This window comes from Phaenicophaeus curvirostris, chromosome 5, assembly GCF_032191515.1.
Source record: "Phaenicophaeus curvirostris isolate KB17595 chromosome 5, BPBGC_Pcur_1.0, whole genome shotgun sequence".
Taxonomy (NCBI): Eukaryota; Metazoa; Chordata; class Aves; order Cuculiformes; family Cuculidae; genus Phaenicophaeus; species Phaenicophaeus curvirostris.
In genome coordinates this window covers 20200262-20212908 of record NC_091396.1, presented here as the reverse complement: position 1 = coordinate 20212908, position 12647 = coordinate 20200262, and the positions used below count along the sequence as shown (strand labels likewise).

The 12647-nt window shown below is 52.6% G+C and overlaps 3 protein-coding genes across 9 annotated transcripts in view; 1 reads left to right on the top strand and 2 right to left on the bottom strand.

Annotated features, from left to right (window-relative positions):
* RPLP2 (ribosomal protein lateral stalk subunit P2) overlaps window positions 1-12647 on the top strand; it is a 176117-nt gene that overhangs the window by 72585 nt on the left and 90885 nt on the right. The window lies entirely within an intron of this gene.
* On the bottom strand, window positions 45-4524 carry IRF7 (interferon regulatory factor 7). 3 transcript variants are annotated; one of them, XM_069857834.1, is made up of 11 exons: window positions 4436-4523; window positions 4185-4344; window positions 3167-3329; window positions 2981-3084; window positions 2813-2858; window positions 2587-2709; window positions 2341-2499; window positions 2060-2185; window positions 1473-1853; window positions 1176-1294; window positions 45-483 (listed from the first exon to the last, which is right to left on the bottom strand). In XM_069857834.1, exons 1-11 carry the CDS (start codon window positions 4456-4458, stop codon window positions 337-339), a joined length of 1551 nt encoding a protein of 516 aa, XP_069713935.1. In that variant the 5' UTR covers window positions 4459-4523; the 3' UTR covers window positions 45-336. The 3 variants fall into 3 exon arrangements, with proteins under 3 accessions (XP_069713935.1, XP_069713936.1, XP_069713937.1); XM_069857836.1 differs by lacking the exon at window positions 45-483 and adding an exon at window positions 499-568 and having other exon boundaries at window positions 4436-4524; XM_069857835.1 differs by lacking the exon at window positions 2981-3084 and having other exon boundaries at window positions 3129-3329.
* The window catches only part of SLC25A22 (solute carrier family 25 member 22), a 50299-nt gene continuing 45664 nt past the window's right edge, over window positions 8013-12647 (bottom strand). For all 5 annotated transcript variants that reach the window (XM_069857865.1, XM_069857864.1, XM_069857866.1 and 2 more), the window contains 3 exons: window positions 11951-12105; window positions 11003-11078; window positions 8013-10141 (listed from right to left, as the gene is read on the bottom strand). In XM_069857865.1, the coding sequence (XP_069713966.1) occupies window positions 9988-10141; window positions 11003-11078; window positions 11951-12105 (385 nt within the window). In that variant the 3' untranslated portion in view covers window positions 8013-9987. The remainder of the gene's footprint in view (window positions 10142-11002; window positions 11079-11950; window positions 12106-12647) is intronic.

Sequence of the window (12647 nt, the reverse complement as noted above, 5' to 3'; positions counted from 1 at the left end):
TAGTGGGGGCAGATGGCTGGGTAACATCAGCATGCATGAAGCACTTTTCTCTACACATATATTTAAACTTAGAACACTTAAGAAAATAAATCTATAAATGATTACATTCCACAAAAACACAAGTTAGCAGCTGATGCAAGGAAGAAGCAATTTGTTAGCTCCAGGACCGGCTGGTGAAGCTCTCCTTGGGGTGGGGAGGAGTGGAGGAGGAAAGCTCTGCACTGTAGTCAACCTGCCACTGTGTTACTGGAGGGATGCTGGTTTATAATGGCCCTCAGTGGTCCCTCGCTCGCTGGTGCCTGTCCTCCGGGCCAAAGGGAGCAGGTCTGGGGGGGATCAGTCTGTCTGCATGTTGTACTGCTCAATGAGTTCGAAGAGGCTGAATGAGTCAGAGAGCTGCAGGCTGATGGTGCCGCTGTCGAGGGAGGAGGCTCCCTCCCGCAGCACCTTCTCATAACAGTACTCGCAGAACTTGGGCACCAGCTGCGGCAGCAAATCAGCAAGGTTAGGGGCAGGGTTAGGGGTAGCTGCCTGATGTGGCTGCAATGCCCTGCACAGCCCTGTCCTCCTGGAGTGGAGGAAAGAGGTGTGTGTGGCACTCTATCCCCTCAAACCTCGGAGGTCCCCATCCCTCGGCAGCTGCCTCCCACCCCATCCTGCCCAGCCCCCAAGCTGCCCCCCAGGCAGCTGCCCCCTGTTTAGGGTAGCCCTCCCTGCACTCATGGTCCCCCCACACTTCCCTCCCCAGACAGTTGCCCCCCATATTTCCCCTGCTCCCCAAGGTTTCTTTCCCTGGGCACACCCCCCGCCATGCTCCCCTCCCTAAGGGTCCTGCTCCTTGGCCATCCTGGTCTCCCCTATCACTCAGTTCTCTTATCTCTCACAGCCCCCAAAGCTCCTCAAGTTTCCAGATCCTCATCTGCTCTGGACCCCAAGGGTCTCCCTCCTCAGGCACCCACTCATCAACCTTGGCCCCTGAGGGTTCCACTCCCTGGCCCCCAAGAAACTCCTGTCTCCCTTGGCCCCCCGAGGGTCCTCCTCCTCCCCAGGCATCCAGACCTCCATCTCTCTCAACCCCCAGGGCACCCCTCCTTGGTCACCCAGAGCCCCACCTCCTCCGGCCCCCCAAGTCTCCCCCTGCCCTGGGCAGTAGTGGTGAGTGTTGGCCTCTGCACCTTGACCAGAACGAGCTTGGATTCCTTGGGCTTGTGCTTGGAGAGGGACTGCCCGAAGCAGAGGTAGATTGTGAAGTCAGGCGACCGTTTCCTTTGGCCACTGCAGAAGTCCCTCAGCTCTGCAAGGGGAGACAGGGCTCAGTTTTAGCGTGAGCCTAGGGGACACCACAAGGCTGGGAGGCTTCAGATGCTTGCAACATCCTGGACTTGGCTCTCACAAGCCCCAAAACCAGGATGCGGTATGGAGAGGGGATGACATGGGATGCCCCCACTCCATAACGGTACACCCCTGCCCACCTGTGAAAAACTCATTGAAGTCAAAGATGGGGGTTTCCTGGTCCCGGCAGAGCAGGTTGGGTGGTGGGTCTCCAACGCCCTCAAGCTGCTGGGACAGGGCCCAGAAGACCTTGCACTTCTTCAGGCGGGTGGCAAAAAGCTTGCAGCCACGTTGTTCCAGCTGCAGCCCTGCGCTGCACAGCAGCTCCTCGGTGAAACGCCGCTGCTTGCCATCAGCCAGCTCAGCGGGGCTGGGGAAACGCACCAGCCGCCCGGGACGCAGGGCCACGGCCGGGTCAGAGGTCTGGTACACCAGCAGGCACTGGCTGCCCCTCACCACCTCCTGGTGGAAGAGTTTCCCTCGGTAGTAGATGCTGATGTCCAGGATTGGAACGATGCCATCTGTACAGGGCAGTAACCAGCAGCGACATCACCCAACTCCCTCCCCAGGCATTAATAACAATTATAGATAATATTTAAATAATATTTATGCTTATATATATACGTATATATACTTATTTATTATTATACTTATTTATACTTATACATTTATATACAATTATATATCGTATTTATTGCTAACAATTATAGACATTAATAATTCTCACCTGTGTTATCCTCTGGTGGCTGTGGTGGTGGCACAGGGCTGGTGGTGGGGGCGGAGAGCATTGCCTCCCCTGGGGACGACATGGGAACTGTGGCCTCTGGTGGGTGGCACAGTGCTGGCATGGCCCCTGTGGCAGGAGAGGGGTAACATCAACATTGTGATTTGGGGTGCACTGGGTGGGAATCACTTTGGCATGGGATGCACGTGGCAGCACCCTCACCTCTTCCCACTCTGCCAGAGCTTTGCCACGGCCAGGGCTGGATCCTGCCCCACAGCACCCACCTTTCTCCTCCATCAGCATGGGGTCCAGGTGGCTGTAGGCACCCAACAGGGGCTGCTCCACCGTGGGCAACCATTGCTGAATCGCTGGCAGGGGAAGGCAGTCGTTTTGGATGAGATCTGGGTGAGGCTGGAGCAGGGTGTTTTGGTGGGGGATGTCCCCTGCAGAGAAATCACCAGTGGGAAGGAGCTGGGATCATCCACTCATGGGTCACCTACCCTTCACCCTGCGAGTGGAACCATTCTTACCTGCAGGCACCCAGGATGGGGTTGGTGGCCCTAGGTCATGGCTGGAGATGTTGCACAGCTGCAGCACCTGCTGCAATATCTCCATGTCCTCCAGCACTGGGGATTGTGTGGGGTCGGTGCTGCCTGAGTAGGGGCACAGTGGGTGGGAGGCCTCACAACCCCAAAACCAGCCCCCGCTGAGCCTATTGGGGTAGCACCCCCAAAAAGCCGGGGGACTAGTGCCTACCTGCAAGGGTAATTTCTGAGGGTACATCTTCGGGGTTGACTTCCAGCTGGAAAGGGAAGCACGATGAGGTCTTACCAATGTGGATGGGAGGCACTCAGCCTCCCCCACATTTCAGCTGGGTGCTGGGCCCCAGCTCAGGAGCAGCCCAAGGACATTGGAGTGCAATACCCAAGCAGTGGTAGTGGGCACTACCCCACAGTGGTGCAGCTGCTGCTGGTCCACTGCAGGGTCAGGGCTGCTGAAATCTTCCTCCTCCCCATGCCAGAGGACAGCTGGAACGTGAGTGGCGTAAGCAAGACACCCTGAGATCACTCACCTCATGTCCAACACAGCCTTTTATGAGGGCGTGATCACCTGAAACAATGGTGAAGACCTTGTGTGGGTCGTCACCAGCCTTGGAGTTGTCCTCTAGCAGCTTAAACATGCCAGTACTTGTCAGGGCGCCACGGAAGTTGGTCTTCCATTTGGCTGGGTCCTCAGGGCACCCCTCATACCGCCCACTTGCCTCTGCCCAGGCCTAGGGGAAACAGGAAGAATGAGCCTGAGGATCATGGCTCCACAAGCACGAAGGTTTCAGGGATGCCTGGTCTACCCAATTCCCACATCCCACCCACCTTGAAGACTGAGCTCATTGCTGGCCAGCTCCCGTCCCACCCACCCTGAAGACCTCAAGGTCTGTGCTGGTGCCCTCAGCTCACCCACCTTGAAGACCTCGAGGTCTGTGCTGGTGCCCTCAGCTCACCCACCTTGAAGACCTCCAGGATGCTGCTGGTGCTCCCATCCCACCCACCTGGAAGACCTCAAGCTCACCCCTTGCCAGCTCCCATTCCACCCACCTTGAAGACCTTAAGCTCACCCCATGCCAGCTCCCATCTCACCCACCCTGAACACCTCAAGGTCTGCCCTGGTGTCCCCACCTCACCCACCCTGAAGACCTCGAGGTCTGTGCTGGTGCCCTCAGCTCACCCACCTTGAAGACCTCCAGGATGCTGCTGGTGCTCCCATCCCACCCACCTGGAAGACCTCAAGCTCACCCCTTGCCAGCTCCCATTCCACCCACCTTGAAGACCTTAAGCTCACCCCATGCCAGCTCCCATCTCACCCACCCTGAACACCTCAAGGTCTGCCCTGGTGTCCCCACCTCACCCACCCTGAAGACCTCGAGGTCTGCACCGATTCCCCCGCCTCACCCACCCTCAAGATCTCAAGGTCTGTGCTGGTTCCTGCATCTCACCCACCCTGAAGACCTCAAGGTCTGCCCTGGTGCCCCATCTCACCCACCTCAAATACCTCAAGGTCTGCCCTGGTGTCCCTACCTCACCCACCTCGAACACCTCACGGCCTGTGCTGGTTCCCCCCCGCCGACACTCACCCTGAACACCTCGAGGTCGGCGCTGGTGAGGTCCCTCCTGGCGTTGTGCTTCCAGGGGACGCGGAAGGCTCGCCCGGGCTGGGTCCATCGCAGCCCGCGGAACCTCCCGCTGTCGACGGCGCTCAGCAGCCACGGCGCGAACCGCTGCTTCGGGGCGTCCCTGGGGGGCGGCTGGTTACGGCGGGGCCCCGGGGTCCCGGGGGGGTCCCGCTGGGTCCCGTTAGGTACCACCGGGTCCCGGGGTCGCTTACCCCTGGCCGTGCGGCGCCTCCATGGCGCGGGGCGGGCGGGGCCGCGGAGCTCCCAGCGGGTTCCTGGAACCCGCGTCACGTCCCGAAAGAGAAAGCGCGTCCCTGGGCGCCCCGGAGCCTCGCGCCGAGGCTCCGCCCGCCCTCCCGCTCGGTAGTCGCTGGGGCGGCTTCTCTGGGCGTTCCGTGCGGGCCCCGCTCCGCCCGCGGCTACAGCGCGGCCCGGGGGGAAGAACGGGGCGAGGCCGGGGGGACAGAGCCCTGTCCGCGCCGGGGGGCCGAACCTCCGGCCCTGGGCGCCCCTCTGGGCCCTCGCTACGAGGAGGGCGTTGAGGTGCTGGTGAAGGGGTTGGAGAACAGGCCTTACGAGGGGCGGCTGACAGAGCTGGGGTTGTTTAGCCTGGAGAAGAGGAGGCTGAGGGGAGACCTCATTGCTCTCTATAACTACCTGAAAGGAGGTTCACAGAATCACCAGGTTGGAAAAGACCCACCGGATCATCGAGTCCAACCATTCCTATCAAACACTAAACCATGCCCCTCAGCGCCTCATCCACCTGTCTTTTAAACACCTCCAGGGAAGGTGACTCAACCACCTCCCTGGGCAGCCTCTGCCAGTGCCCAATGACCCTTTCTGTGAAAAATTTTTTCCTAATGTCCAGCCTAAATCTCCCCTGGCGGAGCTTGAGGCCATTCCCTCTTGTCCTGTCCCCTGTCACTTGGGAGAAGAGGCCAGCACCCTCCTCTCTACAACCTCCTTTCAGGTAGTTGTAGAGAGCAATGAGGTCACCCCTCAGCCTCCTCTTCTCCAGGCTAAACAACCCCAGCTCTCTCAGCCGTTCCTCATAAGGCCTGTTCTCCAGCCCCTTCACCAGCTTTGTTGCTCTTCTCTGGACTTGCTCCAGAGCCTCAACATCCTTCTTGTGGTGAGGGGCCCTGAACTGAACACAGGATTCAAGGAGCGGTCTCACCAGTGCCAAGTACAGAGGGAGAATAACCTCCCTGGACCTGCTGGTCACGCCGTTTCTGATACAAGCCAAGATGCCATTGGCCTTCTTGGCCACCTGGGCACACTGCTGGCTCATGTTCAGTCACTGTCAACCAACACCCCCAGGTCCCTCTCCTCCAGGCAGCTTTCTAGCCAGACCTCTCCTAGTCTGTAGCACTGCACAGGGTTGTTGTGCCACAAGTGCGGGACCCGGCATTTGGCCTTGTTAAACCTCATGCCATTGGTCTCAGCCCAGCAGTCCAGCCTGTTCAGATCCCTTTGCAGAGCCTCCTTACCCTCCAGCAGATCGACACTTCCACCCAGCTTAGTGTCGTCTGCATACTTGCTGAGGGTGCACTCAATGCCTTCATCCAGGTCATTGATAAAGACATTGAACAGGGCTGGACCCAGCACTGAGCCCTGGGGAACCCCACTTGTAACTGGCCTCCAGCTGGATTTCACACCATTTCCCACCACTCTCTGGGCCCGGCCAGCCAACCAGTTTTCCACCCAGGAGAGTTTGTGCCTGTCCAGGCCAGAGGCTGACAGTTTCCAAAGCAGAATGCTGTGAGAAACTGTGTCAAAGGCTTTAATAGCTGTGGAGAGGAGGGAGCTGGCCTCTTCTCCCAAGTGACAGGACAAGGGGGAATGGCCTCAAGCTGCGCCAAGGGAGGTTCAGATTGGACATGAGGAAAAAATTCTTCACCGAAAGGGTCATGGGGCATCGGTGCGGTGGAGTCTCTGTCCTTAGAGGTATTTAAAGGATGGCGGATGAGGTACTTAAAGCTATGGTTTAGTGGCAGATGGTTATGGTTGGACTTGGTGATCTCAGAGGTCACAGAATCACAAGGTTGGAAAAAAGACCCACAGGATCATTGAGTCCAACCATTCCTATCAATCACTAAACCATGCCCCTCAGCACCTCATCCACCCATCTTTTAAACACCTCCAGGGACTGGAGGCCATTTGAGCTCTGTGGGGAGCAGTAAAACAAACCAAAAATCCCTGGGATTGCAGGAGTTTCACACATTTATTACCCAAGGACTAGAGTGGTCATCAGGGCTGAAGCACGGGGTTTTGGCATCTTTCCCTCCACAGCTCTTGTTTTTGAGGCAACTTCCTCTTCTTTCCAGGAACTTCTCCCTGCCCTTCAGTAGGGCCTCCTGTACAGTTTTCCAGGGCATTGCCTTTTGTTTTCCAGGAAACTTCCCCCTTCCTTCCCGGAACTTCTCCCTACTCTTTAGTAGGGCCTCCTGTACAGTTTTCCAGGAAATTCTTTCCTTCCTTCCCAAGAATTCCCCTATCATTTCCCAGGAAATTTCCTTGGTGCCCTCTTAAAGTCCTCCATTACTTTCTAGAAATTTTCTCTCTGCTTAGAGGCCTTCTATTGCTTTCTAGGAAATTTCCCCATGGAAAGCAAGAATTTTTTTCCCCTGAGAAATCTCATTCTTCCCATGCAGGAAATTCCATTTTGATTTCCAGCAGTTCTTCCCTTGGTTTCTGGGAAATTTCCCCTCTAGGAAATATCAGTGTTGCTTTCTTAAAAAATGTCACTTTTGCTTTTCAGGAATTCCCTGGGAGTTGAGGAATTTTCCTCCTTCGATTTCTAGGCTATCCCCCCCCGACCATGGCCTTCCAGGAAGTTGCCCTATTGCTTTCTACAAATTTCCAGAGTATTTCCCTTTTTGCTTTTGAGGCATTCCCTCAGTGCTCTCAAGGATATTTTACTGTAGCTGTCTAGGATGGTTTCCCTTTGTTTTTCAGGAATTCCACTATTGGTTTGCAGGAAATTTCCCTTTTGCTTTGCATGAATTTCCCCCCAGGGCTTCAGGAACATTCCTCGTTGTGTTCCAGAACATTGCACCAGCCTAAACCAACACACCTGCTTGAACTCATGACAGGGGCATATGGCACCTCCACAAAAAGGTATTTAAGAGCAGTAAATACCACAAAACTCAAACAAACAGGACCTACAAGATCCAGAATCAGGGCAGGAACAAGGGACAGGGCTGACATGGGACAATGTATGACTGGAAAGAGCCTGGGGTTAGTGGAGGACCTTATACCAGAGTCTTGTGCTGGCTGCTTGCTTGTCCCTTGCCCTGGGACAAATGACACCCACAGAGAAGGGAAGAGGTGTGCTTCTCTAAGTGTATTTATTTACTTTTATTCCTCAATACTGCAATCAATACTTAAGAGTTTCTGTTACTTAAGTTTATGGCAATTCTTCCATTTTAAAGTCTTATTTTTTGGGGGCAGTGGCAGCCTGGCTGCCTGGAGGGCTCCTACAGTCCCCACCTCCTACCACCTATTGATTCAGGGATATGTCCCAACAGGGACCCTTCAGGTCACCAGCTCCAACATGGTGGTAGAGGAGCTAGAGATTGCAGGAGGAAAAGTTGGTCCTTCAAACCTAACCTCATGCTATAAATACACCCCACCCCTGCAGCCACAAGTCACCCAGGTTCAGGGGGCAATCCTTGCAGGCAAAAGGGCAAGCAGGAACCCAAAGAGTTTTATTGGCAAGGTTTCTTTTGGGGGCCCACGTTGTAAGTCATAAAGCATCAAGGAATGGGGCACCTTGGGAAAAAAATAAAATTTAAAAAAAAAAAATCTCTCTTTTAATCCATTCAAAGGAAATCCAGAGCAAGATCCACATCACAGCACTACACACAGTACAGACATCTACCATCAGCTTTGCACAGATTCCTTTGCAGATACACAGAGAAGCCATAAGAAAAATAAAGAAAATTATTCACATATGCAAAGTGACAAAAACAAAAGCCACAGAACAACTTTTTTGAAGAGAAGAAGGAAGCATCAAGGAAGAAGGCCCTCAATATACAGGTTCTGCAAAAAGCTAACTCAAGAATGTTGAAACAGAGGTGGTTTTCTTTTAAACACTAAAACCAGTTGGTTTTTTTTTTTAATTAAGTTAAATATGCTTAAACACAAACACCAAGCAACTGCCTGGACAACAAAGTGAAAAGGAGGAATAAAAAGTGAATTCAACCAGTTTAATTTAAACACCAAAGTTGGGAGGATTGCATCAAATGGAATAAATAATGGAGAGAATCAAGCTCGGGTGGTTGATCTCACACTTCACATCACTTAAACTAGAATTAATCACATAGCCCAGGAGAGTACTGAATGAGGAAGTCCTCTGACGAGCGATGTTAGCTGGAGCAGCACCTCTTTGACAAAGCAGGTTGTAGGTACGGATGTGCCCCCTGCCACTCAACAATGAACCCAACCCCGGACACGAGCCGGATGACAAGGTTTTGTGATCCAAAGGACTCGGTCCCATAGTCACCTACACTCAAACAGCTCCTCGCTCAGGGTGAGGAAAACCTCCGCCTCTTCAACACTAGCTGGCTCCAAACACACCAAAGTCAAACACCAAAGTACAACCAGAACTTGTGTTTTCACTTTGCAAGGTGAGCACACAGGCATGGTATTTTTAGCATAGCTCCCCAAGGCTGGGCACCGCAGAAGCAGAGCAGGTGCCTCCTTTCATACACCTGGGGCCAGGCTGGTAGGGAAAAAAAAAAAAAAAAATCAGCTAATCTACACTTGCAGCCACTGCTTTTTCACCCCAGGAATGGGCAGACTTAAGGAATGTAAGTGGTTTCTTGCTGTTTGGTTTTCCCTTCCCACAACCCCCACATTAAAAAAAAACAACAAAAACAAACAAACAAAAAAACCCCTCACCCATAACAAAAATAAATTGATCCCAAGTCCGTCTCCCTCCTCTGCCTGTAGCCAAGCAGTGAAGTGGCTTCAGAAATTTGTGTGATCCCACAGATATATTCTCTACAGAGCAGACGTCTCATCTCTGCACCTCACCCAGATGTGCCCATGACACCTAGTTAGGAGGGACAACCCCTGGCTTTAAAACAAAAATAATTTAAAAAAAATCAATATTAATGAGCCCCTTTCCCTTCCTTTGACCTTCAGGAAGTTCCTCTAAGTGCAGCTCATTTTTGAGAAAGGGAGAAGGGAAGTGTGAGGACTTCTAGGCCAAGGAACTTGCCAGATCCAGCAGCCCCATTGCTGTGCCTCCAGTGGTGATGGATGAGCCCCCTTTGTACAGTGCCTGCTCTTGACCAGGAGCAAGCAGAGCCAAGGAGGGGCAAGAGGACACACCTGCCCCACCAGTTCCACCTCAGATAGCTGGCAACTCCAGGAAGAAAGAGAAGGACTAAGGTGGATGAGGGTCTTTCCCATCCTTCTTCCTCCCAAGGCTGGGAGGAGACTTCTGGGTCTGCAAGCCCAGTCTGTGCTTACCAGTGTCCTTAAGAACGACAATTTAAAAAATGAAAAAAAAAAAAGGGAAAGGGGAAAAAAAATATGCATAATTGGGTTTGGCCATGGAAGGAGCGGGAAGGGGCAGGTTCCAGACAGAGACAGAAAACGGACTCTCTCCCTCCCTGTGTTTCCTTGTCTGGACACCATATCCCCCCAGCGCCCCTGCGTGAACCCTTTGTGCTGTTGCTCTGACATCAACTGACACGGATGATGAACACGAGGATGAATTCAGCACTGCAGAGGGCAGGAGGGCGCACTGGGGCTAGGCCCGGTGCTTGGGGAGCATGTCCAGCAGGAACTCTGCGATGCCGATGAAGTAGACAACTTGTGCAATGCCGAAGAGAGGAGCAATGACCAGGGCTCGGCAGTACGCCCCTTTCAGGAAGGCCATGGGTCCTTCCTTCTGCCAGATCTTCCTGGAGAGAAAAGGCACAGACAGGTAAGTGTCCATCTCACCCCTCTACCATGCCAGGAGAGCCTCTGGCCATGCCTTGGCTTTCTGCCTCCCTCCAGAGACTAAACCCAAGCAAGCGCTGTCACCTGGCACTGCCTCCACAGCAGACCATCACTATGTCCCACGTGAATTCCCCATCCCTATGTCTGGCCAAGAGCAGGAGCATCTGCCCGGGTCTGGGTATACAGCTAAGACAATCCCGTGCCTGCATCAAGACGTTCCCCTGTTCAAAAGCTGGGGCCATCTCCACCCTCAGTACGGCAGGCAGCCAGATGGCAAGGGGCTCTGACTACAACAGCAATACAGAAGCAGAGCAGTAGTGTTTTGAAACTTCTGCATGTTTTGAAGCAGCCAGAGTATAGTTTAGAGGACAGTACAGCCAGAGACAGCCCACTCGGAGGGCGCTCTTGAAGCTGCTGTTCAGAACAGTCCTGTCAGGAATATGAGACAATCCCGCAGGATTTTCAGACAACTGGGCCTTCAGAGAGACAACCACGGCATTGCCTCCGTTTGCAGAAACAAAAGCTCAGTGCTACAACTGTTAGGATTTGGATGAAACATTTGAACACAAATGCTACATTTACTTTGCTCAAAATAGGAAGAAGTTCTCTTTCATATACCTATATATATGAACAGTATATATCTGGTCATATATCTATGTATCTATCCATATAGATAGATAGATAGATAAAAGCTCAGGTTTGGAGAGAACTTAAAACAGAGAAGCTGCTGGTTAGGTCTAGAAACTCCAATGACTGCCTGGCAGTAGGCACCAGCAGATGCTGTGCATCGGTGTGGTGTCCTGCTTCAGGAGAAGCCTTACTTAGTGCAGTCCAGGATTCCTGAGTAGCTGTCCTCATTCACTCCTCTCTGCAAGGACTGCAGCCGCGTTTTGATCACTGGGGAGAAAGAGAGAAGAGAGGCAGTGGTGAACACTGGGAATGCAGCATGCTCTTCAGCAGGCAAAAGCCATCCTGAGAGTAACGCCTTTAAAACACAGTCAAAAAGAGACGATCAAGAACACAGACCATTTTCATATGCTTATGAGCAACACAGGTGAAAACAAACCTATTCCTTTAAAAACGGACAAAAGAAAAACACAGCCACCCAAAACCCAACTCACACCCATCACTGTGACCAAGGTTCCCAAGGCTGATTTAAGCTTTAAACACTTCCAAATTTAGATATATTTTTGCAGTGGGAACTGATTTTCAAATACTCATCTCCTTCTGGAAGAAGTATTCAAAATATATATATATATCTATATATATCTTAGAGAGTGAGGGAACATTGGGAAAAGAGCAGTTACTTTCTAGTGTTTTTCACAACAGAGAAACCAGGGTGGTGTTTAAGGCAGATGTTGTGGAGTAGGAGAAAAGACCACAGAGCTGAGGCTCCCCTAGGTTGTCCATGACTATATGCATGTAAATAGTCTGCATGCTATCACTCCACATGAAAATGTGCCTTTCCAGGGGCACGTTTGCAGCCATTCACACAAAGAATGACTGAAATGAATTACACCCTCTTCCTGACTTACCTTGCGAGTACTATAAACCTCTGTGTAAAAGCTGCAGTCAAAGGTATAGCTAAACTGAAGGAAACCATCTGAACTGGAGGCAGTTCAGACAGCAGAGCTCCCCTCCTGTACCTCCCTGTGCACTTAATGCCGTGAGGAGGCTGGCGTGGTCCCCCTCCTCGCCTAGCCCACTCGGGGGCCTCTGACTCCTGTAGCTTGGTGCCAGGCCAAAATCACAGGCTACTTGGGACTCACCATCACAGGGATTGACAGCCACCGCAGCCGTGCTGCCAGCCACACATCCAGAGAGGAAGGACACGTAGAACGGAGCCTTGACATTGGGGTCTTTCTGTCCCAGCTTGTTTAGGTTTGCAAACAACGGGAAATAAACAATGGAGAATGGAACATCCCTGCAGCAGGAAGGGAAGAAAGGAGAACAAGGATGTAAAGTCAAAGCAGCACACCAACAAAATAAGCATCCAAGGAAGGGCTACAAGCATCACACTTTGTCTGCACGGTCACGAGTGCAACACAGACATCCCAGCTCTGCGACTGCAATGCAGACAGGAGCTGAAGCTCAGCAGGGGCAAATCTGACCACACAACGGACAACAGGCCCATGGGAGGCATGCAGCCCTGCAGAGTCAACAGCCTCACTTTGACTTCTCCACTCAAATTGAACACCCCAGCACATTCAGAAGTCAATTGCTTTGTCCACTTTTCTTAATTACAAGAGGTTCACATCCTCTTCCTCATCCCACTGGGCACTGCTTTATCTCTGCCTTTGTTAAAGCAAGAGGAGAGTCACTCTGTGAAAGCCCAGTTAAAGCATCAGAGTGGGCACCAGTCCTGGTACCCAACATGCTCCATGGGCCAGAACCCGCTTCACATTCTGAAGATAGAGGCTGACAGTTCTGTTTTGCCAGCTCACAAGGACTTCTCTACAGTGTTAA

Excerpts from the sequence above, each read along its gene's own strand:
- IRF7 (XM_069857834.1), bottom strand. The coding sequence starts at position 4,458 with ATGGAGGCGCCGCACGGCCAGGG. Across the intron at positions 3,330-4,184 it reads CCGACCTCGAGGTGTTCAGG|GCCTGGGCAGAGGCAAGTGG; the intron begins GTGAGTGTCGGC and ends TGTTTCCCCTAG. Across the intron at positions 2,500-2,586 it reads CCCATCCTGGGTGCCTGCAG|GGGACATCCCCCACCAAAAC; the intron begins GTAAGAATGGTT and ends ATTTCTCTGCAG.